Raw genomic sequence first — 25,860 nt, 5'->3', positions numbered from 1 at the left:
ACACAAAACCTTTCTAAGAACACTGCCAGGCACATAAAGCACGTTCATGTGTTATTTCATAACAATCGACCCAGCCGTTTTTGAGTCCATAGTGAACGAACACACAGGCACACAGATACACAGACAAAATTTCTTTTATATAATAATAAAGATTATGTTATAAGAATTTTATTAGTGTACAAATACTAAAAAGTTAACCTTTCTGAAACTAATTTTTCTATTCTATAATTTTGACACATGAAAAAAACTGTAGATGATTAGTGAATTATGATTACTTACGGTATTCATTTAATATAGAGATTTTAATATCTGAATGATTTTTAAATTATGAAAAAATGAACACTATAGAAATGGTTAAGAAATATATTTTCACAAAACATTTTCTGAACATTAAAATTAAATTTTGTGGCATAAACGGTAAAGTGATGAAAATATAAAATGTAGGACACAATCAAATCAAAATGATCAGTTTTAATATAAAAAAAACCGCTTATCAAAAGAATTCATGATGAGTGATCTTTCAATTGTAAGGAATAAAGAAAAGTAAAAAAGCAAAAATATTATGAATTATATATTTATTTTGCCTATGGCTATAATAATGAATAATATTAATTCTTTTCAATTAGTTTTTGAAAGTAAAAGAAAATAAAAACCAAGACAAAAATTGCGAATACATTCTATTAAATTACCTGATGTGTGAGATCTGTAGATGTGTGTGGTTTTAATGGTGAACCTCGTTGTCCATTATGACTAAACTTATTACCTTGAGCAAATCTTCTAGTTTCTGGGAATTGAGTATTCCTTCCATTTTCCAAGTCTGATATGGTAGCAGGAACATCAGGCCATGAGCTTGTATGGTAAGAAGAACATGTCAAATGTCTTTGATCATTAGGACATCGATGAGGGGTGTTTAAATCCTCACTTTGTGGAATGTTTCTTCGATGGCAATATCTTAAAATGCAAATAGACATTGAAGCTGTAATTATCACAGATACAGTGACAGAGATCAGTGTAATAATAATGACTAGATTAAAATGTACTTTGTCATTGGTTGTGAGATGGACTGATTTTGGAACTTCAAACGTTTTATTACTAACAGTCAGTATTAAAAATATAGTGGTTGATGCAGATTGAACTGGGGTACCACTATCCTTGACCACAAACTTTAGATCATATGAGCCAGAGTCTTGTTGAGTGACAGTGCGAGTAAAAGATAAAAGTCCAGTGTATCGATTGATTGTAAATAGTTGTTTATCATTGCCTGAAGTTATTTCATATTTGAGAAAGGCATTCTCACGGCTATCCCTATCAGAAGCCTTCAGAGTTGTAATGTTCTTTGTCTGATGTGAATAGTATACAAGATTTAAAGTAAATGGATTAATGTGAGGAAAAGTAAAATATGGAGCATTATCATTTTCATCCCTTACATCAACAATAACATCAACTGTGTTATTTAGTGGTGGTATTCCATTATCTTTGACAAGAACTTGGAATTTATAAATATTTTGCATTTCATGATCTATAGAATTTAATGTTGAAATTAATCCATTCCTTTTTATCTGAAAAGGTAAAAACTGTTTATCTTTGGTGAGCAGAGAATAAGTGAGTTCTCCTCCTGCTCCAAGGTCTTGATCACTGGCATTAATAAAGCCAACTGGAATTTGGGATTTCTGGTTTTCATCAATGCTAAATCTGTAAATTTCTCTAAAAAACTGTGGTCTAACATCATTGACATCATCCACTTTTATGGAAAACTCCTTTTTACTGTGCAATGGAGGGGATCCTTTATCATAACAAGAAATGACAATGTCATGAAGGTCTTCAGTTTCTCTATCCACAGGACTCCTCAATATGACTTTATATTTTTTCATTGCCATATTCTGTAGTTGAAATTTGTCATGGTGCAGATTACATGTGACTTCTCCATTCTGTCCAACATCATGATCAGTGACCTTTACAAAAGCAATGAAACTGTTAACTTCTATATTTTCCGAAATGGTAGTTATATTTGCCATCGATGGGAAAACAAAATTAATATTTATAGTTGGTGGATTATTATGTTGACTGATTACATGGATTGAAAGTTTTGCTAGAGAGCTCAATGATGGATTACCTCCATCTCTCGCTTCGACATATAAGCTATTAATCAATTCTTGGCCAAGAGAAAGCCTTTTATGCAAGAAAACTTCTCCTGTTTCTTCATTCAAATGAAAGTGAGATCTTACTATTTCAGAAGTTTTTGAGCTAAAGTGATAAGATACTTTTCCATTGACTCCTGTATCCAAATCTGTAGCAGACAATATCAAAACAGGCGAAAATCTGCTTGGTTCATTAGTCAAAGAGACATTATATACTTTTTGGGAAAAAACTGGAGGATTATCATTTATATCAGACACTATGATGTGCACATCCAAAACGCTTTGTCTACTTGGAGATCCTCCATCTGTAGCAATTACTTGGATCATATATTCATCTTTAGCATCCCTGTCCAACATATTTTCCAATATGATATTCAAATCCGATGTACCATCTACTCTTTCAGAGACAGACAGTGTAAATGGCTCATCTCTGTTCTTTTTCAGTTGATAGTTTATTTGTGAGTTTAAAAGTCCAACATCTCTATCAACTGCATTGGGGATTGATATTTTAATTCCTTTGCGATCTCTTTCAGAAAATTGAATACTGACTTTTTTCTTTGAAAATGTTGGTTGATGGTCATTAACATCTTCAATTATCACTTTGATTTCTAACAATTTGATGAAAGATGTTCCTTTTCTCACTGCCACATCTATCATTTTATAACATTCTTTTTCTCGTTTGCACATCACTTCTGCATCCAAGTTTTGTGTTGTATAAAGTTTTCCTGTATTCTTAGATACTCGAAACAACTGACCAGAATCTAGCATACCTTGTTGAAGGAGGTTAAATGTTATTTGTTCATTGTTCCGATGTAATGGGCCGTCTATCAGGTGTGTATCCTTTGAAATGTCTCCCACGAATGTTCCTGGGCTTTGGCCTTCTTTTACATAATATGTTAAGTCTACAGCTTGACTCACATGTAAGATAACCAGTAGAAGTTGTGTTGAAAACAACATGATGTAGTTGTCTCTGTTGAAGAAAAGAAAAGTGAATTAAAATCTTGTCAAGTTTATAAAAATATTTATTAATCTGCTGTAATTATTTAAAGTAAACTTGACAGTTTTACCCTATTTTTATGGCAATATTTTATATATTTTAATTTTAAATCTTACTTATTTTAAAGCTGACTTTTGAAATTATGTTGAAGTATTTTATTTTATTTTATTAATATTTTGTTTTATTTTTGAAAAGATTTCATAGCATCTGAATTAAAGGATGTTCCTACAAATATCAATTAATTGATAGAACAAACCTTATAATATGTAATTAAAGTCACAAAATAATTCAGGTTATTCCCTTGTATTATCTCTGGAGTTAAACAAGATTAAATCATTTTATATTATGTTTATTTTGCTATGAATTACATAGAAGTTTAATCAAATTCTGAGTTTTAACTTTGAAGTATAAGACGCTATTTTTTTTTTATTTAAACATAGTTTCTAGAATTGTAGAGAATTAATAAAATACTAGCTTTCATAAAACATAAAAAATTACTTGATCAATAAAATTAAAAAAAAAACATTGAGAGGTGATATAAAATATACATTTAAAAATATAGCATGAAAATTTAAAAAAATAAAAGCAAAACTGAACAAAAGTTTTGTGAAGTACTTAAAAGTAATCTTCTAGAAGCATTAAATTTATTTCAATAAAGAAACAGACATAGGAAAACAGTGTTACAGCTATGGAGATTTACATTAATTATACTGTGATTTTTTAAGACAGATACTGAGGAGATTTAAAAAAAAATGATAAAAAAACAAAACAGCTATTATAAATATATTAAATTAAGCTAATACTCATATGTAAACCATATTTAGTCCTAAATGGTTTTTATAAGGCCAATTACACCTAAGTCAATAAAAAGAAAGCATAAAAATATTAGCAGCTACTCACCTGTGATGTTAAATCCAGTGGAATCTGTGGTGAGATAAGAAGTACATCCTTGTATAGATTTCTGTTTTTACTTCTGCTGCTGTGTGACAACAGCAATAAGTGTGTATGTATGTGTGTTTGTGAGAAAGAGATAGCAGTTTGTTATCCTATCAAGTGTCTTGTGCATGTAATGGCTGCTCCAGTCACCGGAACTGATTGAATAAAGACAGGATCTTTATCGCTACCTTTTTTTCACCATTGCCGCTCAATGCACATGCATGCCCTTCCCCGCTCTTTTCTTTTTATCTCTGTACGGCTTTCTTTTTTCCCTTTCTATTTTTTCTTCCTATCTTCCTAACAAACACGTATATCTACACATGTGTGGAAATGAATGATGAATTGATTTTTTTATGAAATAAATGATTTCACAGACCAGTTTTTATGCTAAAATAAACAGACATAATTTTTTACTTAGCATGTTTATTCTCTTGTTTTTATCATATGTTAATAATATATTTAATATGAGATGCTATACTAGACATTAAATCCCTGCAAATAATTTTAATTCCTCTATTATCTCTAATATTTTTCTTACTGATTTTAAATATTTTATTTTAGGAACTTACAATAACTTACACACAGATACACAAAAGTAATTTATAATGCATGAAGTGGAAATGGAGACACATTTCTCTTTATCCACTAAACCAGCTGCATATTTCATGCCAAAGGCATTATGTTAAGTACAATTTGTAAAACACATAAAAACCAATGATGGTGTTAATCGTCTAGAAATCAATATCCTGTGTGTTTACTTATCAATACAAATCTGAGTACCACTTCTGGAATGGGGAATCTAGGTCAATGGATATCTTTTTTACAAATCAATAATCTCTGTAGCATCTTTGCAGCTTATCTTCTGTTGTTTTATTTTTACTTTATGCTTTCCTTTTAATCTTTTGTTTTTACAATTGAAGAACAATTGTTTTCGGTGAATGTTTAAAAATATCAACACAGATATTGTTAATACTGTACTATGATAGGAGTGAGAAATGAGAAACACAAAGTATTCACTTTGAAATGTATTTCTTTTATTGTTATTGATTCACAAACAAGTTTTTTTTTTTAATTTTAGAATTGTTTATTAGTTCTGGCTAGATTAATTCAATATTTAGTTTTTTTTCCATAAAAATCAAATAGAGATTTTAATATAAATGTGTTTTAACATTAATAGTGTATTAAAAATATTTGATCAAATGAAATAGTAAACATATGTTTTATTGTAATCACATTTTAAATTATCCATTTAATAATGTGTATATATATATATATATATATATATATATATATATATATATATATATATATATATATATATATATATATATATATATATATATATACTAAGGTGTGTATCAATCTGTGTATGAATCTTTCGAGATCTTTTACAAAGGTAATTTATTTTGAACACGTGGTACTGGAGGTAAAGGTCTGGGGTATGAAGCAGGACGACTGCTCACTGGTGAAGTCCTAGGTACTGATTGTGAGCTAGGTTTGTCACTTTCTATTGTGGCAGACTTTTTTCCCATCATATGTATGTTTTGGTCATTGTTTGTTTTGGAGAAATACCTAGCAGTGACCATGGCATCACTGGGGTGGCTGATTATCTGTTCTATGGACTTCATATCTCTTCTGTGGAATTGGTCAGTTTGAGGTGAAGGAGAATGACAGTATTGGGATGAGAACTGTTCTGAAAAAGTTAAATGCATGTAAATAATTATTAGGGAGATACATGTATTTCATACTTTAAAAATAGGGTTTAGTGAAATATTATCTAAGCAAAGTTGCCAGAAACAGATAGTTTAGAAGCGAATAATTGTTTTTTTATTATTTTTTATTATATATATTTTTTATTCATGTATTTAATTCTATTTTATTTTTTCCATACTTAATTTGGAACTTCTCATCTTATTTTTACTGCTGCTCAGTATCCAAACATCAGAAATGGCTATTCTTTCTAATGGTTTATTTTGCAATTTTAAATGTTAACCGTCCTTGGCTATGTTCATGATTTACTTGTTCCTCTCCTTGACGTAATATGGACCACAGTAGCCTCATTTAATCTCATTTTTTCTTGCATCTATTAAATAGGCATTTGTGTGATCTTCTCTTTTGCTCTCAACCTTATGCATTTATGTCTTTGTTTGCTTTTTTTTAATTTTTCTATTGCATATAACAGCGCTGCCAAATTCTGTTGTGTAAAATTGTATATAAAAATGTTTTGACAGCACTAATATAATAAGTTAGCAAATTGTTATTATATAATACTATATGCACACAAATCTTTTTTAAGTTATATTTTCTAATATTGTTTGTGACTAGATAGATTCGGAATATGTCACAGACTGGCCTAGTCTGATATCCCTTACTACATACCTGGTACCTCCACACCCCGTCCCATGCCTCCCTCATGCCAGCCATGTCCACTATCAGAGTGTGAAGATTTTGTAGATCTGCAGCTATTGTTTGCAGAAGTTGTAATCAAACACTTTTCATGTCTGTCCATGTTTGCGATTTCTGCTATCTCTTCAATACACATCTGTATAATAAGAAAAAAGAGAAATAGAAATATATTATTGCAACTAATCTAAAATAATGAATTAGTACTTTTCTTTATTTTGAAATAAGATTATTTTAGGTTTAAATATTTTACCAATTCCTATGTTTGTATTTTTCATTCAAATATAAAGATGATGAATTCAAATCTTGATCCATTTTCCATCCTCTTCTGTTGATTTAGCAACCACTTCTCCCTATTTCTCTCTGTCATCCAACTTCTTCAGAATATTACACTATTTCATGTTTTTGCATATTTGAATTTCATAAAGCAGAATAGGAATTCAATTTGAGTAAATACCATAACTACAAACTATGAATGATGACAATATTAAAATTATGGCAATCTCTCTTATTTTCCCTTTTTTTTTTTTTTGCTTTTAATCTCTGCCCTTTTTCTTTCTCTCTCTCTCTCTCTCTCTCTCTCTCTCTCTCTCTCTCTCTCTCTCTCTCTCACACACACACACACACACACACACACATACACATATATATATAGAGAGAGTAGCTGTTCCTACTCGATGTCGCCCTACAGTAGTTTTTTGATTCAGCTCACTTTTAATTAAACTATAATTCGGCCTCAGGTTTGTTCAGAAATTACTTCCTATTTGACAGTTTGTATGTTTCCTAATTACTTTCAAATCTCAATGGGTCCCATAGTAATTGATTAATTTTCATTAAAAGTAAAACTTTCGTTTGATTCAAAAGTTAATTTAATGAAAGAACATATCGAATTATCTTTAAATACTATAAATTGGAATTTCCCATGCAATATCTTTGATTTGAAAAAAAACAACAAAAAAACAACTTTATCAATGAATATAGCCCTACTGCATGCAAAGCCTGACTCCCGGTGGAACAAAGGAAGAGTTCACCTGAATATCCAACAGTTATGAAGACGGTGGCAGCAAGTATCGTTGGAGCACTTTGAGCAAGATGTGGCACCCAAAGAAGTCCTTGTCATCTACTCCACTTGGCAGTCTCCCATCGTCATGGTTCTCCGTGCCACTGGATCAACACTTCCCAGGCTGAGAGAGTGGGATTGCCCCTGTGCACTGATCTTCTCACTATAAAATCTTCATGGACAGGTCAGTTTTGCAAATCATTACTGATTATCGATCTGTCTACGCACACCCTTCAAGTCCTGCAGCGATGGGAATGTGGTGAAAGCAACAAGTGTATGTGAACACTGGCGGTTGTAGTCACAAACTTGCATATAGGCAGTTCATGGGCAAGTGGTCGCTCTTCTTTCTGAATTCAAGGATAATAAGAGAGTTCGGCAGCACCTGTGGATGACTGGTCAGCTTCTCTAGGACTGCACTGCCCACTCTCGCATGAGAAAGGGGGTTAGAAAATGTACCCAAGACAAATTCTTGCCCGTCTAGTGTCTGATCAACTTACCACAGTTAATGGACTGATCCTCATAGCGGTTGAACAACAATTAAAAAATGAAACAGAAAAGGATTATCCTTGTGATATGGAATATCCAAACCTTTCTGGATAGAACTATCTCTTCAAGACCTGAAAGAGGAACAGCGCTTGTTGCAAGGAAACGACAACATTAACAGGTAGATATAGCCGCACTCAGTGAAACCTAGTTTGCGGATGAGGGATCCCTGAGAGAAGAGCAGGGTAGCTACACCTTCTTCTGGAAAGGAAAATCGCAAGCAGAGGACCGGATACACAGTGTTGGTTTTGCCATCAGGACAACTTTGCTGAAGAACGTGTCTACACTACAAGTTGGAATCAATGAACGCCTCATGAAACTGCACATCCCTATCTGCAAGACCAAGTACCTCACAGTATCAGTGCTTACACCCCTACACTTACAAGCCCAGATAATGCCAAGGAGCAATTTTATGAACAGCTTGACCAAGTCATCAGATCAACCCCAACGAGTAACAAACTAATCATCCTTGAAGACTTTAATGCAAAGGTGGGAAGGGACTATAGCAGCTGGGAAGGTATTCTGAGCAGACATGGAGTAGGCAAAATCAATGAACGACCTGCTCCTCCTCAGCAAGTGTACAGAGCACAGCCTTTGCATCACCAACACCTTGTTCAGGATGGCAGAGAAGTACAAGACCACCTGGATGCATTCGAGGTTGACACATGATTGATTTCATCAATGTCCGCCAATGAGACACAGTGACGTTCGTTTGACCTGTGCCATGAAAGGCACTGAGTGCTGGAGTGATCACAGATTAGTCAGGGCTGTATTGGCGCTGCACATTGCACCACTCCACATTGCACTACCCCAAACTGTCAGGGCCTCATATAATGTCGCCAAGCTGAAGGATCCATCCTACTGGGCACGATTCCAGCAAGTGCTAGATGAGCAGTTCCAAGATCGTGTGACCACTGAAGGCAGCACTGGGAAATGGACCTTTTTCAAGAAAACAGTTAGTGAGACTGCAAAGGAAGTCCTTGGGGTGAAGACCAGAACCCATACAGACTGGTTCGATGGGAATGATGAAAAAATCAAAGAAACAATACATGTCAAAAACAAGGCTTACATAGAGTGGCTGAATGACCCATCCTCCATCTGCAAGTGCGAGAAGTTCAAGACCCTCCAGGCCAAAGTCCAGACTGATCTTCGAGCAATACAGGACAAGTGGTGGTGAGACAAACCAGCTAAAGTCCAACACTATGCTGACACTCACAACACCAAAACATTTTTCAACTCACTGAAAACTATTTTCGACCCCTCTATCTCTGGCAATGCCCCACTACTATCATCAGATGAGAAGACATTTATCAAGGACCAGGAGGGTCTCAGCAAACGCTGGCAGGAACACTTTAGCACTCTGCTAAACTGACCGTCAGCTGACAGACACACTGAATCAGATCCCCAAACAGCTCATACAACATTCGCTTGCAAACCCCCTACCATTGAGGAGATCAAGAAGGTGATTCACCAGACAATCTCCGGTTGATCATCCGGAAAGGATGGCATCGCTGCTGAAATCTACAAGGCAGTAGGCCCCAATGCCCTTGGAACCTTCCACGATGTCCTGCTGCCTGGGTGGAGGAGATGATGCTAGACGAGTTTTGTGATTCCCTGATCGTCTCCCTCTATAGAACATGGAAAGTAAGTCGGAATGTGGGAACTCCAGGAGCATTTCCCTCCTCTCAGTTGCCGGAAAGATCTTTGCATGGGTCATCCTAAACAGACTCACCACAGTCTATGAACAGACCCTTCCTGAGGCACAGTGTGGCTTCAGACCTGGCAGAAGCACTAGATATGATATTCGCTGTGAGACAGCTTCAAGAGAAATGTATTGACAAAACAAGCCCCTCTATTCAGTATTCATTGACCTGACCAAAGCTTTCGACACTGTCAACAGGGAGGCACTTTAGACAGTCCTTGTGTGCATCAGGTGCCCTCCAAATTTTGTGTTGATGATCAGGCTCTTCCATGATGGCACGACTGGCTGGGTTCTCTCCAATGGCAATGTAACGGATGCTTTTTAGATCAACAATGGCATGCAGCAGGGCTGCGTACTAGCTTCGGTCCTCTTTAACATATTTTCCACCTGTATGCTGTCCCATGCTGTTCAAGGTCTAAAGAGGAGAGTTTACATTCATCACCACTTGGACGGTTCCTTCTTTATCTGCAAAGACAAGGAGCTTGCAAACTCTCCTTTAAGAGGTTCTCTTTGCCAATGACTGCGCACTAGTGGCTCACACAGAACAAGATTTACAGCAGATGCTGGACCGTTTCTCTGAGACATTCAAGCTCTTTGGCCTGACAATCAGTTTTGGAAAGACAGAGGTGCTCTACCAGCCTGCCCCACACTCCAATCCCCCTACCCTCCCATCACTATGGACGACACACCACTTGCCAATGTGGAACATTTCAAATATCTGGGGTACACCATCCTGTGATGGCTCTTTGGACAAAAATTAACACTAGGATTAGCAAGGCAAGTCAAGCATTGAGAAAACTCTGCAATAGAGTGCTCAATGAACACAACATCCACTTATCTACAAAACTGAAAGTCTACAATGCTGTGGTTCTTCCCTCCCTCCTCTATGGGTGTGAGACGTGGACAGGCATATCAAGAGATTGGAGCTTTTTCACATGTGAGCTCTCCACTCCATCCTGAGAATTAGGTGGCAGGACTATATCACCAATCTGGAGGTCCTTGACCATGCAAAGTTCACCAGCATAGAGGCCATCATCATCAAAGCCCAACTTCGATGGGTTGAACACATGATTTGAATGGAGGAGTGTTGGATGCCGCCTGATGTACAGGCAGCTTCAGGTTGGCAAACGAAACCAAGGTTGTGTAAGACTGCAGTATAAGGACACAGTCAAAGCCAATCTCCAGTGGTGCTACAATAAACCGAAAGACCTTGAGCGTTATGCAATGGACAAACTAAAATGGCAAGGCTCAGTTTATAGAGCTGCTGCTAATTTTGAAGAAACTTACTGCTGCCAGAGAGACACTGCAGCCTTAATAGTGATCAGCACAACTGACTTGCAATGGCCCCACTGTTCAAGACTTTGTACCTCTAGGCTGAAACTGCAGAGCCACCTCCGTATTCATAGATGAAATGCAAAACAAAAACGTCATTATTGGATCCGATAGACAGCCAACACAAGTAGAAAATAGTGTCATACAACATTTTGCTTGTGAATATGAGTAAACTCGGTGAACTTGGCAGGTAGAGAGTGAAAACTGTGCCATCTTCATCTAAATTATACTAAAATAAATCAAATAGCTGGATAAAATTAAAAAAATCGAAGAAATTGATCAAAAGTAAAACTTTTTTTGACATATGTTGACAAATATATGCACTATCTGACGAACAAAAAACATTTTTGTTATTCATTTCAATGAAATATGGGCAATCGTCCTCACACAGCACTACTGACAAAAGATCTCCTGTGAGAATTTATTTGAGAAATCTTGCCCCATCCAGCATACTCTCCTGAGCTAGCTCCTTCGGATTATCATTTATTTTAAGGATTACATAGCCATGATGGCCTTAAGTTAATATTACACTTATGTATGATATGTATACGATATATGTATGTATGTATGTATGTATACATATATATGTATATGTATGTATGCACATACATACCAGTATATATGTATATGTTTGCATACGTATATGTATGTATGTATGTATGTATGTATGTATACATTTCTGTAAGTTTTTACACAGAAGTTTATATCATACCAAAAACTTATATATTAACTTCAGACACATTTTTGTAGGAATAACAAACCTTCAATGACATGCCATCATATTTTCATACTGAAAATAAATTTCGTCCAATTCATATTATATTTTTCTTAGTCTGTCTGTCTGTGTATTTATCTGTTCCCCTTTTTCTCAGAATTTACTGGGCTGCTCTAGTTGCAATTTTGTATGGACTTTTATGAGATTATGCAACGAACTAAGTTTAATGGTATCCGTCTTATACACAGTTAGGGATTAATAGGGATTAGTTACCACAATATCACAGTTACTCTAGAAATTTGATATAAATCACTCATTCTAAGTGAATGGGCTATAATTTTTTCATGTTTTCAACGAACTAAGAAGTCCAGTTTTTCTATAATTATACTCAATCCCTTTACTCCTCCAACATCCATTATTATATTTTATGGTAGCGATAAAAATAGTGTCAGACCCTCTTTCTGTTTAGATAATTTGTAAATATAGACCATATTCCTATTTCTTGCTTGCATTCAACATATACCTCTTCATTTCGAAATTAATTTTCTGAATAGTCTGTGCTAAATTCACCAAGCATAATAAAGGTTAACTAATGTTTGTTAATATTTGCTAAGCAGTGCTTAGCAAATATTAACAAACATTACTTAAACGATTGCGTGTATGCTTAGACGCCAAACTAGTATTCCTTGTTATTGATTAAATGTTTTTGCTTTGTTTGTTTCTCATTTTCTGTGTCATTTTTCCAATTTTCATCATTTTAATCTGTTATTATTTTTTTCAGTGGATTATTTGTTTAATGTTACTATAAATTTCTTTCCAAAATTCCGAAACCTTTTCAATAAAACGAAGAGTTCCTGCGGTATTTTCTTCATTTAATAATGGGTGCTATTTGACTGCTTCTATAGTTTGTGTCATGTTATGATCAACACTCAACAGGTTTTGAGTAAAATGCCACATCAGTTAGTTTTTATAATTTAACAAACTGAGTTTTTTTTTAATTTTTATAAATGTTGTATACAATTTTTCATTTTTCTTATATCTTTTTGCCTTCAGAATCAAACAGTAATTGAGAAGAAACTTCAATAATCCAATTATTCTGAATATTTTTTAGAAGCTAGATATAGTCAAAAGGTAAATGCAATCCATTTTTAGTCAATACTTATCACAGTGTCAATTTTTTTGAAAACAGATTGTTACTCCTATTATTACCACATACAACTGCGATTGTTGGCTCATTTTTTCTTGGATTTCAGTTCATGTGTCTACCAAAACAAAATTTCTGAATAAGAGAAGAGGGATTTGGATGCCAATATAAAGCAATAAGATCTCAGGCGACTAATAGAAATTATTCTTGTAAATAATATTTTGATTCAGTTGGCAATTTAGCTTTCAAGTTTCCCATACACTAAGAGGACACACAAAAGACATTGAAAATTTGCGAATATAAAAATGTAAGTGTATATTTTAAAACCTATTTTAAAGACATTCAAAATGTGTTTCGTGAATTGAAAATGAATTACTGACATATTTTTTTAATTTTTGTTTAATGTTTAAACTTTCATTTTAATGTAATGCGAAAGTTCGAATTGTTTCCTTTATAAAAGTTAAATACATTCTTTTTCTAGGTAGAAAAGTTACTTATCTTGCCTTTGGTAACATTTATTCGTTTTTTTATTCATTTTTTCTCTCACCCTTTTTGCTTTCTTAAATAGTCTGGAAAATCATCCACCAGGCGAGAAGAAATAAACAAAAAAATAAATTTAAGAATTTAGAGTGGCGGTGGGGGGGGGGGTATTTTCACATGTAAATTTAATATTAAACCTCGAAATTTGAGCTATTCTAGCGTTTTCGGGTAGTTAAGCAAAAAGTGATTTTCTTGAAATATTTTTGTTGATTTTTCTATGGAAAGGATTTTTTTCTGGGAAGTTGAATTTATTTTTTTAATCCTTCTCCCTATAAATTAAAATTATTTTCAAAATTGAAAACTTCAGTGGCCACAATACAAATTGTTATAGATTTAATGAAAATATGATAAAGATGTTTTAGCATTCGATATTTTATTCTACATGAACCTCAACTTTTGTGAGAGGTGGGGGAGTTTGTTATTAAAAAACGCATATAAGTTATTATTTAAAAAAAATCTTAAACCATTCATTCCTTGGCAATCTTGACAAAAGTCGTATGCAAGATGGCGACCGTGAACGGATGTAAAAAATGGAATGGCCTGTATTTAAGAATTCAGGTGAAAAGTCATCTCCCTCTCAATACAGACCAATAAGTCTCCTGTGTGTGATGAGTAAGTTGTTGGAATCCATATTAAATAAAGAAGTAGTCAACCACCTCAGCAGAAACAACCTTCTTAGTGACATGCAATATGGTTTCTGCTCTGCAAGATCTACAGCAGATGTGCTAACGGTTATATCACATAGGATTAGTGAATCTCTTGACAAAGGTTTCCTTTCCAGGGCAATTGCTCTTGACATATCAAAGGCCTTCGATAACGTTTGGCATAAGGGCCTACTTCGTAAGATTTCCAGCTATGGTATTACTGGAAATGTTTTCTCAATCATTAAATCATTTCTCTCCGATAGGTTCATAAGAGTAGTGGTTGATGGGCAGAAATCAGAGGCCCACAGTATTAATGCTGGAGTCCCCCAGGGGTCCATCCTGGCCCCAACTCTCTTCCTGATCTACATCAATGATCTCGCAAAACATACTTAAATCATTCGTTGACATCTATGCTGATGACACGACCATCTACTGCAACACATCAAAGGCCATAAATGACAAAGTTCTCTCTAATTCTCTCTCCTCTGATCTTGAGCACGTGGTACAATGGGGGAAGAGGTGGCTGGTCACTTTTAATGCATCCAAAACCAAGCTTCTATCTTTACATCATCAACGCTCTGATCCCCATCTGGCATCAATTGAAATGGATGGCTCTGGTCTTGGAGAGGCTCCATGTTTTGACAAGCTTCTGGGTTTGACCTTTACTCCTGATCTGATATGGAACACATAAATCAAATCTGTTGCCAGGGACGCTGGGAAAATGGTGGGATCCTTCTACCGCTCCAGAAGATATCACACTACTGATGCAATTCTCTATCTGTATAAAAGCCAAGTACGTCCAAGGATGGAGTACTGCTGCCACATCTGGGCAGGAGCTGCTAAAAACAGCCTATCCTGCCTTGACAGAGTACAAAATAGACTTCGTGGTTTAGTGGGGATGCCCTTTTCTCTTCCCTGCACCCTCTCTCCCACAGAAGAGACGTTGCGAGCCTGTCTTTGCTTTATCGTTATTTCCATGGCAGGTGCGTGTCTGAGCTCCAATCCCTCGTCCCCCTCGCCAATCTTTCACGAGAAACACCTGGCTGAAACTACTGTCAATAATTTTCCCCACTCTTTATTTGTGCCTAAATCCAAACGTAGATTCCATGAGCAAAGCTTCTTTCTTAGAACTGCACGCCAGTGGAACTCTCTGCCGCTTGCCTGTTTCCCACCTGACTACAACTTGGACGTCTTCAAGTCCAACCTAAACAAACTCCTGACAAACCGCCCCCTTAAGTAAGACACTCTATCAAAACCGCCAATACTAATGATTACTACAATACTATCTCATTGATTACTGTACACGCAATAACCCTTATCCCTGAGTGGTCTTCGGGCCTTGATAAGTGGTGACCCCCATGTAAAAAAAAAATGGAATGCAAATTTTAGCAAAATGAAATTAGCGAGTTGACTGTAAAGCCTAGCAAAAAAAAAAACAACAAAAAAAAAATAATAAAAAATAAACAACCACAACAACATCAATGCGACTGCTGATAACAACAACTTAAGCGTGTCTTAATTTTTAACTACTCTGCACTCATGAATATGTTAATAATGAAATTATAAATTAATATGTTCCATCAACTATCACTGGTTGTTTTTTATTAGGAGTGACCACATCAAGTATTGTTGAAACTAATAATTTATCAGCATCTGATTATTTATTTTTGTAGTAATTCCATCGAACATAAGATCTGACACTAATTACTGACTGAGGTTACAGTTTTTCTCTTGGAATATATTCTGATTTGTGTCTGTTTGTAACGTAGGTCTAACTACGATATCAACAGTGAAGGTGACGGTGGCTAAGTGGTGAACAACAGGGACTGATAACCAGAGTGTGCCAAGTTAAAATCAGTTTGTCCCACAGAAACACCTTCACTTAAGATGTTGGAAACCTTAACATGCCCTCCCCCTCCCCCTGTAAATACTCAATATCTTTGTAGAAAGAATTTTAACTGGAAATACATTAGAGAAATCAATGTCAAATGAATAAATGAATGAATATCAACATAATTTCTGTTTTTGCTCTCCTGTTTTCCTCTGCTGAGTTGATGGTTGGAAATGTATCATAACCATACAACACAATTCGGCATCACAATGATGTTTGATTACATATGTTGTGTAAACATTACAAATATCTTGATATGTTGTGGGCTTATACATGCGACTAGGGATCGCTTATGAATTTAATAATTCTCTGACACTTCCTCCTTTTGAGGAAGCTGGTTCAACCCGCTAGCATGGCATGGTATTAGGCCATACTACAGAATGCATCAAATGTTCTCTATTAATGACATGCAACATCATCAGGAATTATACCATAACATTGATGTAAAATAGTGAGATATGGCAAAAAAAAAAAAAAAAAAGAAGAAAGACTAATCACTTGCTCTTTGGTTCTGCCGGTAAAACAAGGCAGACATGTTTTTAAAGTACATTTTCTCTAACCTTATGGGGAATATACTGGGGAAACTTGTAATATACCGATTTCAATAATTCTTTAAAGAGGAATTTAAAGAAAACTAAAACTAAAAAACATACTATTAAATCATTAAAATATTAATGTGCTATGTTCACTTATACACTGGGGACTACTGTAGATAGAAAGACAATACTACAACTCTTACTACGGTCAATATTCAACGTCACATCATGGCAACCCATATTACTATCACTGCTATTAGACAACACGATGAAATTAGTTAGCATGCGCTGACTATATATATATTTATTTAGTTAAAATTCGTCTACTGGGTTACAGACAACTTTTGCAGAGATGATCCTCCTTTAGAAAGTGAAGACGTTATGTTAGAATTATAATGCAAAAGAACACTGGCTTGTTTTAATCATCTGTTCATCTATCTATAAGAGATGGAGACTGTGGAGCTAATTCTAATTTATGCTGGATAAATATATCCATTTTTGTATACGTTTTCAGTGTTGCAAGTAATTTGATGAAATATTAATTGGGCTTTGAACAATCTTGAAAACGATACATTAAGATATTAGCCTCTATCAAAGTGAAACCTAATAAGTGAGGGTTGAGGGTATGTGTTGCATGCAGAGAAATAATATAAGAATGACAAAATGGGTATATAATGTAAGTCCTAAAGACAGACAGTTGGGATTATCTCAGAGGAAAATTTAATCTTGACAGTATAGAGAGATGTGTGTGGAGCAAGAGACTTTGATGGTGTGGCCACATTGAAAGAATGAGAGAATTCCTGGGTTAGTAGACGTAGAACAAGATAGTAGGTCCAGTTCACAGAGGAAGCTTAAGGAAAATATGGGAAGAAGTGATAAAAATAGACTTGAAAAAAAGAGGATAAAACCTGTACAGAGCTAGGTTAGATTAGAAGTCAGTTTTTTACATGTCAGAATGTAAAACAGACCTTAATCTGTATACGATGATGAGCATTAAAAATTTTCTATCAATCATACTGGACATTATTTTGAAAATATTACTTTTCAAGAAGTTTTTTTTTTTTTTTTTTTACATGGGGGTCACCACTTATCAAGGCCCGAAGGCCACTCAGGGATAAGGGTTATTGCGTGTACAGTAATCAATGAGATAGTATTGTAGTGATCATTATTATTGGGGGTTTTGATAGAGTGTCTTACTTAAGGGGGCGGTTTGTCAGGAGTTTGTTTATGTTGGACTTGAAGACGTCCAACTTGTAGTCAGGTGGGAAACAGGCAAGCGGCAGAGAGTTCCACTGGCGTGCAGTTCTAAGAAAGAAGCTTTGCTCATGGAATCTACGTTTGGATTTAGGCACAGATAAAGAGTGGGGAAAATTATTGACAGTAGTTTCAGCCAGACGGGTGTTCTCATTGGATTGTGATTAACTTTCTTGTTCTCAATCACATAAAATACGATTAAAACATGTTGAAACATCTAGACACCATATTGAAAAAGCCCATGCTGGAATTTTCAAGACTTTTAAAATGTTGTTTCTCACTATATAAAAATAAATAAATAATTTAAAAAAATCATGAAGAAAAAAAAGCTCATCGAATTTGAAAAAAAAAGAAAAAACATGTGGACTCCTTCTTAAAAATAGTAATCGGACTATTGAATACCCATAGTAAAGTTGTTTAGGATGAATTACCCCCAACTAGGCACATCACCACTTGGACGTAAGGGGCTACTATTTGGTACCATGTTTAGGGGAGGTGAGCAAGATGTCAGTTTACGTTACATTTAAACTTCTGCATGTCAATACAGTCAGGGAAGCAGGTAACAGGTACAAGAGAGTACAAATGCAATGAGTTCATCATAGTATATTCTATTAAAATACTTGTAAAACAAGCACTGGGATGCAACACTGCAGCGATGAGACAGGGACAAGGTTATAAGCATTTTAAGAATTCTGACATTGTAGTATAACTGGTGTACCAAAACTAGAGTTTATTGCTTTTTCATAATGGTGTTATTTGGAAGAATATCTTGTGTAAAAAATATTTTGTGTACATCGTTTTTTTTTTTTAAATGACACCCTATTTTTTCTTTATTTTAACTATTTTGGATGCTATCTTGAAAATACTGCGCATAATCCTGCTGAAGGATTGTGGTCAATTCTTAGTGCATACTTGATCACACTTAAATCACTGTTAAAGCAAGTGAAGCATGCATGGTCCCCCGTGAGTGCACAGTGAACAAAGCATAAAAAAATGACTAAGAGTAACATTTGCCCACCCACATTTAGCCCCAAAAGTCCCCAGGGAACATCAAATCCTGGTGAAAATGAACAAACGGTGCAGTTTTAGACCTTAACATATCTAAATTTGAATTCTGCACTATGCAAAAAAGAAATGACTAATTCTATCATTTGTCCCCTCCCCTATTTAGCCCCAAAAGTCCCCAAGGCCTTAACATATTTAAATTTGAGTTCAGGACTGTGCAAAACTGCTAAATAGACATACAGAGAAAATTTTGGACAAATATGGTAAAATAGTCCCAAAAATGGAGTGTTTTTATTAGGCTTAAAAGAGCCCCTGGGTCACACCCAAGAGTTATCATGAAGTATAGACAAACAAAATTATATAGAAATCAGTTAGTTACAACTTTTCAGAAAGTTTTATAAAAATCCAAGGCATCAATTTTTTTTAATAAGCACAAAAGTGTCAATTTTAGCCATTTTAACTCGAAAGGCATCCCTAAGGGGGCAACCAGAGTTTTCCCGAAAAATCCGTTCTGTTACTTTTTCACTGATATGATGTTTAATGTTTGTGCAAAATTAAAAAAAGTAGTTATTGAAAAAAGTGCTGATAGACGAATGGACGAACCGGACGAATGGACAAGGGTTAATTTACAGCTCAACCCTCCTTTTGTCAGGGGACCAAAAAATTGGAAAGCCTCATCTATAATAATTAGTTTTCATTTCATGAACATTTTAATGGATAGTGGAAACTTCAGGACTTTTAATATGTTATTCATCACTATGTGATAAAACTATTCTGTCTTAGTATTTTATTCTGGGTTTGGACCTAAGGCATTTAAACGATTGAGTAAAATAATGGTTGGAATAAACTTTAAAACACTATACATTATAAGTATCAGCTAATGATGATGGTAATGATTATTGTACTTGGTGTTATTATCATTATCTTTACTTATAGATAAAAGGTACTTTGTGTGTATGTTTGAATTCGTTCCCTATGAACTTCGAAATGCTGAGCTGATTTTTTTTTTAATTTCTAACAAATGTACTTTATGTGTCTGGGAATGTTTTTTTAATTTCTAACAAATGTACTTTATGTGTCTGGGAATGTTCTTAGATAGGTTTTGCATTAGAATGCCTTTGATAAGTATCGAAAAATAATTTTATAAAATTAACAGTAAGTTCTCTACAGTGCAATGACGACTACAAGGTATTGTAGACTAAATCACTGCAGGGAGGTATGTGAAGTGTTCTCCCGGTGAACCAGGATTGGTCCCCGACTAGAGCAGGCAATCAATCGATTTGATTTAAATGAAAGATGATAATGAAAGTATTCGACGGGTAGAACATTCGTTCGTATATATGAGAAAAATAGGAGAATTGGCCTCCGAGAAAAGGATAAATTTTAAACTTTGAAAAAGTCAAGATATTTAGGGCATAATGTGATAAAAACTGGCACTAAATGCGAGGTTCGTACCTCATGTCACTTTTAAAAAAAATGTAATAACAAACTGGCTATCTATAATGCATTAGAAACTTTAATTTTATTTTCAATATTATATATTGATTGAAGTTACTCTTAATAATATTTCTGAAGACCTACCCCCCCCACCATATATCAATTTCTATAACTGACAAGCTAACAAATAAATTTCGTCTCTTCGAGTATAATAAATAAAAATGCATCCACCAATATATTTCTTAACGTAATTTCACACATGCAATATACTACTTTTTTTTTTAGGCATTAACTTAATATTTGTTATGTAGAATATGTTGTACTGGTCATATTATAATAGTTATCTTTTAAGGAAATATCATTCAGTGCCACAAATAAAGCCGTTGAAAAAGACCTAATAAAATCCGACAATATTAATATTTAAATGAAACGGAATAAATTCATTTAAATGTACTGCTTAATATAAATGCTTAAAATTGAATGTCAATATGAAACAATCATCTTTTTTCTTTTTTTGAGCAAAGCAAAGAGATACCGTATTAGAGATGCTATGATCTTTTTAATATTGCAGAAAAATGTTGGATATTACTATAATATGTCATATTTACTCTCTCTAAACATTTCACATTCATATTGTTTCATATGATTGATATCATTATCAGCAATAAAACAATATGAATGTGAAATAAATGCATCTACGGCTTTGGAATGTTTACAATATATATATATATATATGCTCTGAAAGTGTAAATCCATTATTATTGAGCTTAACTTATTGGGGCAATTTAGAAAAAACCTTTATAGAATATTAGCTGTACCCAGCCACGCGTTATGGGGCTCAGTCTAGTTAATGCAAGTATCAGATTGATTCATATCGCTCTCTCTCTCTCTCTCTCTCTCTCTCTCTCTCTCTCTCTCTCTCTCTCTCTCTTTCTCTCTCTCTTACACACACACACTTTGATAATAGTCGGAAATTGACAGTTTAAAGGCTTCAAAATCATATATAAGGAGATTTTGAAATATTTAAACTGTAAATTTCTGGTTAAGATTAAAGGTTAGAGCCTTAAGATTATACGATTGTGATAGTGTTGCTCCTAGGATGCATTTATTATAATGACTAAATGTGTCTAAAATGCCATTCTAAAGTTAGATAGGATAGTGACTAATAGTCTAGGCATAATACATTTGTATGTGGCATCTGTTATTGCAAACCTACAGTACTTTGGTTCAGAGAGGAATTTCTGCAATCAAAATATTATATATGGAGATATACATTATAAATATATATTTTTTTACAAGTTACGTACATATGTTTGTATAAATATGAGTTAAGAAGATAAAAAGTAAATTTGCATAGCAACTTTATTACATTATCAAGTCAGTAAGGGTTACAGAAAGAGGAATAAGGAAGAAACCTCTTCTCCACTATTCCTCTTTCTGTAACCCTTATTGACTTGATATTATAATAAAGTTCCTAATCAAATTGACTTTTTATCTTAACTTATTCTTTTCTTTGCTCCTCTTAATCGGGTAGAGCTTTCTTTTTTATCTAAATAGGTTTACTTTATCATTTAAAATTTATATTTCAGCTTAATTTTTATTATTGAGAGGAGTATTATTTATTAATTTATTTATTGTGGATTATTATCCTCATCTTTTTTTTAGTTTTTCATGACGTTTTGGCCAACTATTCCCTTGGCCTTTGTCAAGTGGTAACTGTGACAGGATAGGAACTCTGAATCTCCTTACTGCATCCTCAGCAATTACTGTCTTCCATAGTTGTTGTTGTCTCACCACGTTTCAATAATGAATTCCAACTAAATAATATATATGCCATTCAGTACGGAACCAACATGGAAGTTCAGATATAAAACGTGAATTTATAAGACTAAAAAGTCCAACCTTGATCACCCTTCGGGTCCCGTGGCCTAGTGGATAGAGACGAATCTCTACGGTTCCAGGTGAGCATTGTCTGAAGATAGCGGTTTCAATCCTACCCAAAGCCGGCCAAAGGCTTCTTTGGCCAAAACGTGGTAAGATGACAACAACTACGGAAGGCAGTAATTGCTGAGGATGCACTTAGGAGATTCGGAGTTCCTATCCCATCGCAGTTACCACCTGATGGAGGCCAGCATATTAGTTGGCTGAAACGTCGTGAAACTAAATAATAAATGAATAAAATCCCTTTTTTATATTTATTTAAAAAGAAAATACAACTTTGTTATATATGAGTTGTGGAATTTGCAGAGGAATTCAATTGCTCTGCAAAAAAAAAAAAAAAATCTAGCTAATTTGCATGATCTTTTCCTCATTAGTTTTTTTCCGTTTTCTTATGGGATGATCATCTTTAGTTAACTATTACGTGTAATTATATGCATGCAGATATTCTACATGATTTATACTTGTGTAGTATTTGCATAAAAAGGTTATAGTAAACACAAACCTCTTTCTATATATATTTATGTATGCATATATATATATATTTGTTTAAAAAAATTTTCCTACCAAACTACTCTGTCAGGTTTTGGTCTACAGACATGAAACTTTATATATAGGGTATTCAAACGCATACAAAACTTTATATTTGGGTTTTAGCAGGGGCAAATTGGTGCAAAAGTGTGAAAATGAAAAAAAAATGGAATTTGCCAGATGAAGGTCGAACGATGGCATTACGAATATGCATGCATAACATAATAGCTATTGGTTCATGTTTTAATTTTTAGCCTTGCTGCAAACATGTCTTCATAGGTCAGGCATTAACATCAAAGGAAAAAGTAAATTGTAAGCTAAAAGTTTTGGCTTTAATTCTCGTTGGTGGCGCACGAGTCATTTTTTTTTTTTACTTTTTAAATCATTACTATCTATTGGGTCCAATATAATATAATAATAAATACGAAATTGGCATTAATCAAAAGTATTTTACGACCGGGCAATGCCAGGCGGTCTGCTAATTATATTATAAAACTCAAAAAGTCTTGTTTGGGTGTTGAAACCGTGATTCCAGTTTACAACTTCGGTTTTAAAAAATTCTGCTTATGCATAATCAAATAAATAATTAAATAAAAACAAAGCCTGTTGGAAAGTTTCTGAATCGTTCTTGGTAATTTGCATATGTGAGTTGATTGTAATTTATGCACACTTTACTTGAGAGTAATTATCTCAAATAAAAAGGAACTTTCAAGTGAAGAAACTCATATATGGGCGGAGATTAATTTACCTCACCCCTTCTGCTAAACAGACTTACTTAATCAAAGGAACATCTTCCAGAACAACCGTTTTTAGAAACCCACACCGTAGTACATGTTTGTTGGTTTTTCGCTACTCTTTATCCAAATATAATTGTTCTAAAAACAAATTTCTTCCTTTACTGTACAAGTCAGAGAATAACCTTTAAATGATTTCTAACAAGCCATGAAAACTTTTTTTTTTTTGATCGACAATTTTTCGAGTTTAAAATATGCAAATAAAAGCAAAACTGAATCCCTTCTGCTTTTTTTTTTTTTTATCATCGGCATTTTACAAATTTTATTTATATTGTAGCGACCGCTACATACGGTCGGAACAAATTTTCGGCAGAGGCATTTTCACGTTAGCAATCCACCGTTTCAACGCCCACAGATATCAGAACGCGCAAGATTACAACGACGTAATTTTCCCATCTACACACATGCGATAAAAGAACTACATTGCGCTCCACGCGCAGTACAACAAAGAGACTTAAATGTTCCAGAACACCCGTATATATGGTTTCGCCCGCGAAAATCAAATCAGTTTTCTTCAGATTTCTCCAGCCTCACATGTATCTAAGAAACTTTGTCAAAAGGAAGACATTAAAATCCCTTGTCTAGACTTTACGCGCGCTACAGACAAAATCAAACCAGTTTTCTCTTCAACAACACCCATCATGGAAAATCACCACAGCAAAAGAAAATTATTTCTTTTCAACAGTCTTATTTCGAACTATTTTCTTATGTGATGAACACACTACACACGCATGATGCTTACGTGGTTTAATGATTTTCTTTTTCCCTCAAATAACCACGTGATCTCCTCTGTTCATAGAAATCAGTAACCTTAAACTTCATGCACTTTTCGCCAGACACTCATTTCGCTAAGCCTGCTTAATCAACACTCGTTACAAAAACCTTAATGTTGGAACGATTTGAATTAATGTTTTTAAAAACGTCAACGTTATTTCATTTCAGTATAGCAATCCCGAGTTCATTGTCGGGTGTCGTTGTTTTTCCCGAAGTTATTCACGTTTTTATTTTCATGTATGTGAGGAGGTGGTTTGATGGAAGCCTTTTGCAAATCGGAAATTGTTAAATTTACCTTTAACGGTCCTGTGGATACTCTACTACTTTTGACTTTTTTTTTTTTTTTACATAAGCATCACCACATTATCAAGGCCAAGAGGCCACTCAAGGATAAGGGTTAAAGAGTGTACAGTAGAAATTGGACAATATAGTAATCATTAGTAATGAAAATTTGGTAAATTTGATAACTTATATGAAACGGCTCATCAAGAACTTATTTACGTTAAACTTGAAGACAACCATATTGTAGTCAGCCAGAAAGCAGGAAAACGGAAGACAATTCCACAGGCGTGCAGTTCTAAGAAAGAAGCCTTGTTCATGGAATCTACGTTTAGGTTTAGGCACAGATAAAGAGTGGGGGGAATTATTGATAGTGTTTACAGCTAGACGAGTGTTTCTTGTGAAAGTTTGGCGAGGGGGGGACCATAGATTGAAGCTCAGTCGAACACTTTCCATGAAAATAACGATACATCAGAGACAAACTCGCAACATCTCTTCTGTGAGATAGAGGTTGCAAGGAAGAGAAAAGGACATCTCCTACGAGGCTACGAAGTCTATTTTGAACTCTATCAAGGCAGGCCAAGTCCTTTCTAGCAGCTCCTGCCCAGATGTGGCAACAGTATTCCATCCTTGGACGTACCTGGCTCTTATATAGCATCAGCAGTGAGATATCTACCAGATCGATAGAAAGATCCCACCATTTTTCCAGCGACCTTGGCAACAGACTTGATGTACGTGTTCCATTTAAGATCAGGAGTAATGGTCAAGCCAAGAAGCTTGTCAAAACTTGAGGCCTCCTGAAGACGAGAGCCATTCATTTCAATTGATGCCAGATGTGGATCAGAATGTTGATGATGTAAAGAGAGAAGCTTGGTTTTAGATGCATTAAAAGTAACCAGCCACTCCTTACCCCATTTTACTACGTGCTCAAGATCAGAGGAGAGAGAATTGGAGAGAACTTGGTCGTTTACTGTCTTAGATGTGCTACCATAAATGGTAGTGTCGTCAGCATAAATGTCTACAAATGATGTAAGGATGTGATTTGGAAGATCATTAATGTAGATCAGGAAAAGAGTTGGGCCCAGGATGGACCCCTGAGGGACACTGGCATTAATACTGTGAGCTTCTGATTTTTGCCCCTCAACTACTACTCTTATGAACCTATCAGAAAGAAATGATTTAATAATTGAGAAGACATTTCCAGCAATACCATAGCTAGAGATCTTATGAAGTAAACCTTTATGCCATACCCTATCAAAGGCCTTAG

At 34.6% G+C, this 25,860-nt stretch overlaps 2 protein-coding genes across 2 annotated transcripts in view; both read right to left on the bottom strand.

Moving 5' to 3' along the window:
• LOC145243058 (protocadherin Fat 4-like) overlaps positions 1-25,860 on the bottom strand; it is a 186,939-nt gene that overhangs the window by 64,523 nt on the left and 96,556 nt on the right. Inside the window, exon 6 of the mRNA XM_080106163.1 lies at positions 690-3,108. Coding sequence (XP_079962289.1) covers positions 690-3,108 — 2,419 coding nt within the window. The remainder of the gene's footprint in view (positions 1-689; positions 3,109-25,860) is intronic.
• The window catches only part of LOC145242026 (protocadherin beta-15-like), a 74,698-nt gene continuing 54,191 nt past the window's right edge, over positions 5,354-25,860 (bottom strand). Inside the window, exons 3-4 of the mRNA XM_080104919.1 lie at positions 6,451-6,613; positions 5,354-5,764 (exon numbers count right to left, since the gene is read on the bottom strand). Of these exons, the coding sequence (XP_079961045.1) occupies positions 5,460-5,764; positions 6,451-6,613 (468 nt within the window). The 3' untranslated portion in view covers positions 5,354-5,459. The remainder of the gene's footprint in view (positions 5,765-6,450; positions 6,614-25,860) is intronic.

Source organism: Euprymna scolopes, chromosome 21 (genome assembly GCF_053919585.1).
Source record: "Euprymna scolopes isolate OS-2025 chromosome 21, ASM5391958v1, whole genome shotgun sequence".
Classification (NCBI taxonomy): Eukaryota; Metazoa; Mollusca; class Cephalopoda; order Sepiida; family Sepiolidae; genus Euprymna; species Euprymna scolopes.
Note: the sequence above shows the minus strand (reverse complement) of the source record. Positions and strands in the feature narration are given on the sequence as shown.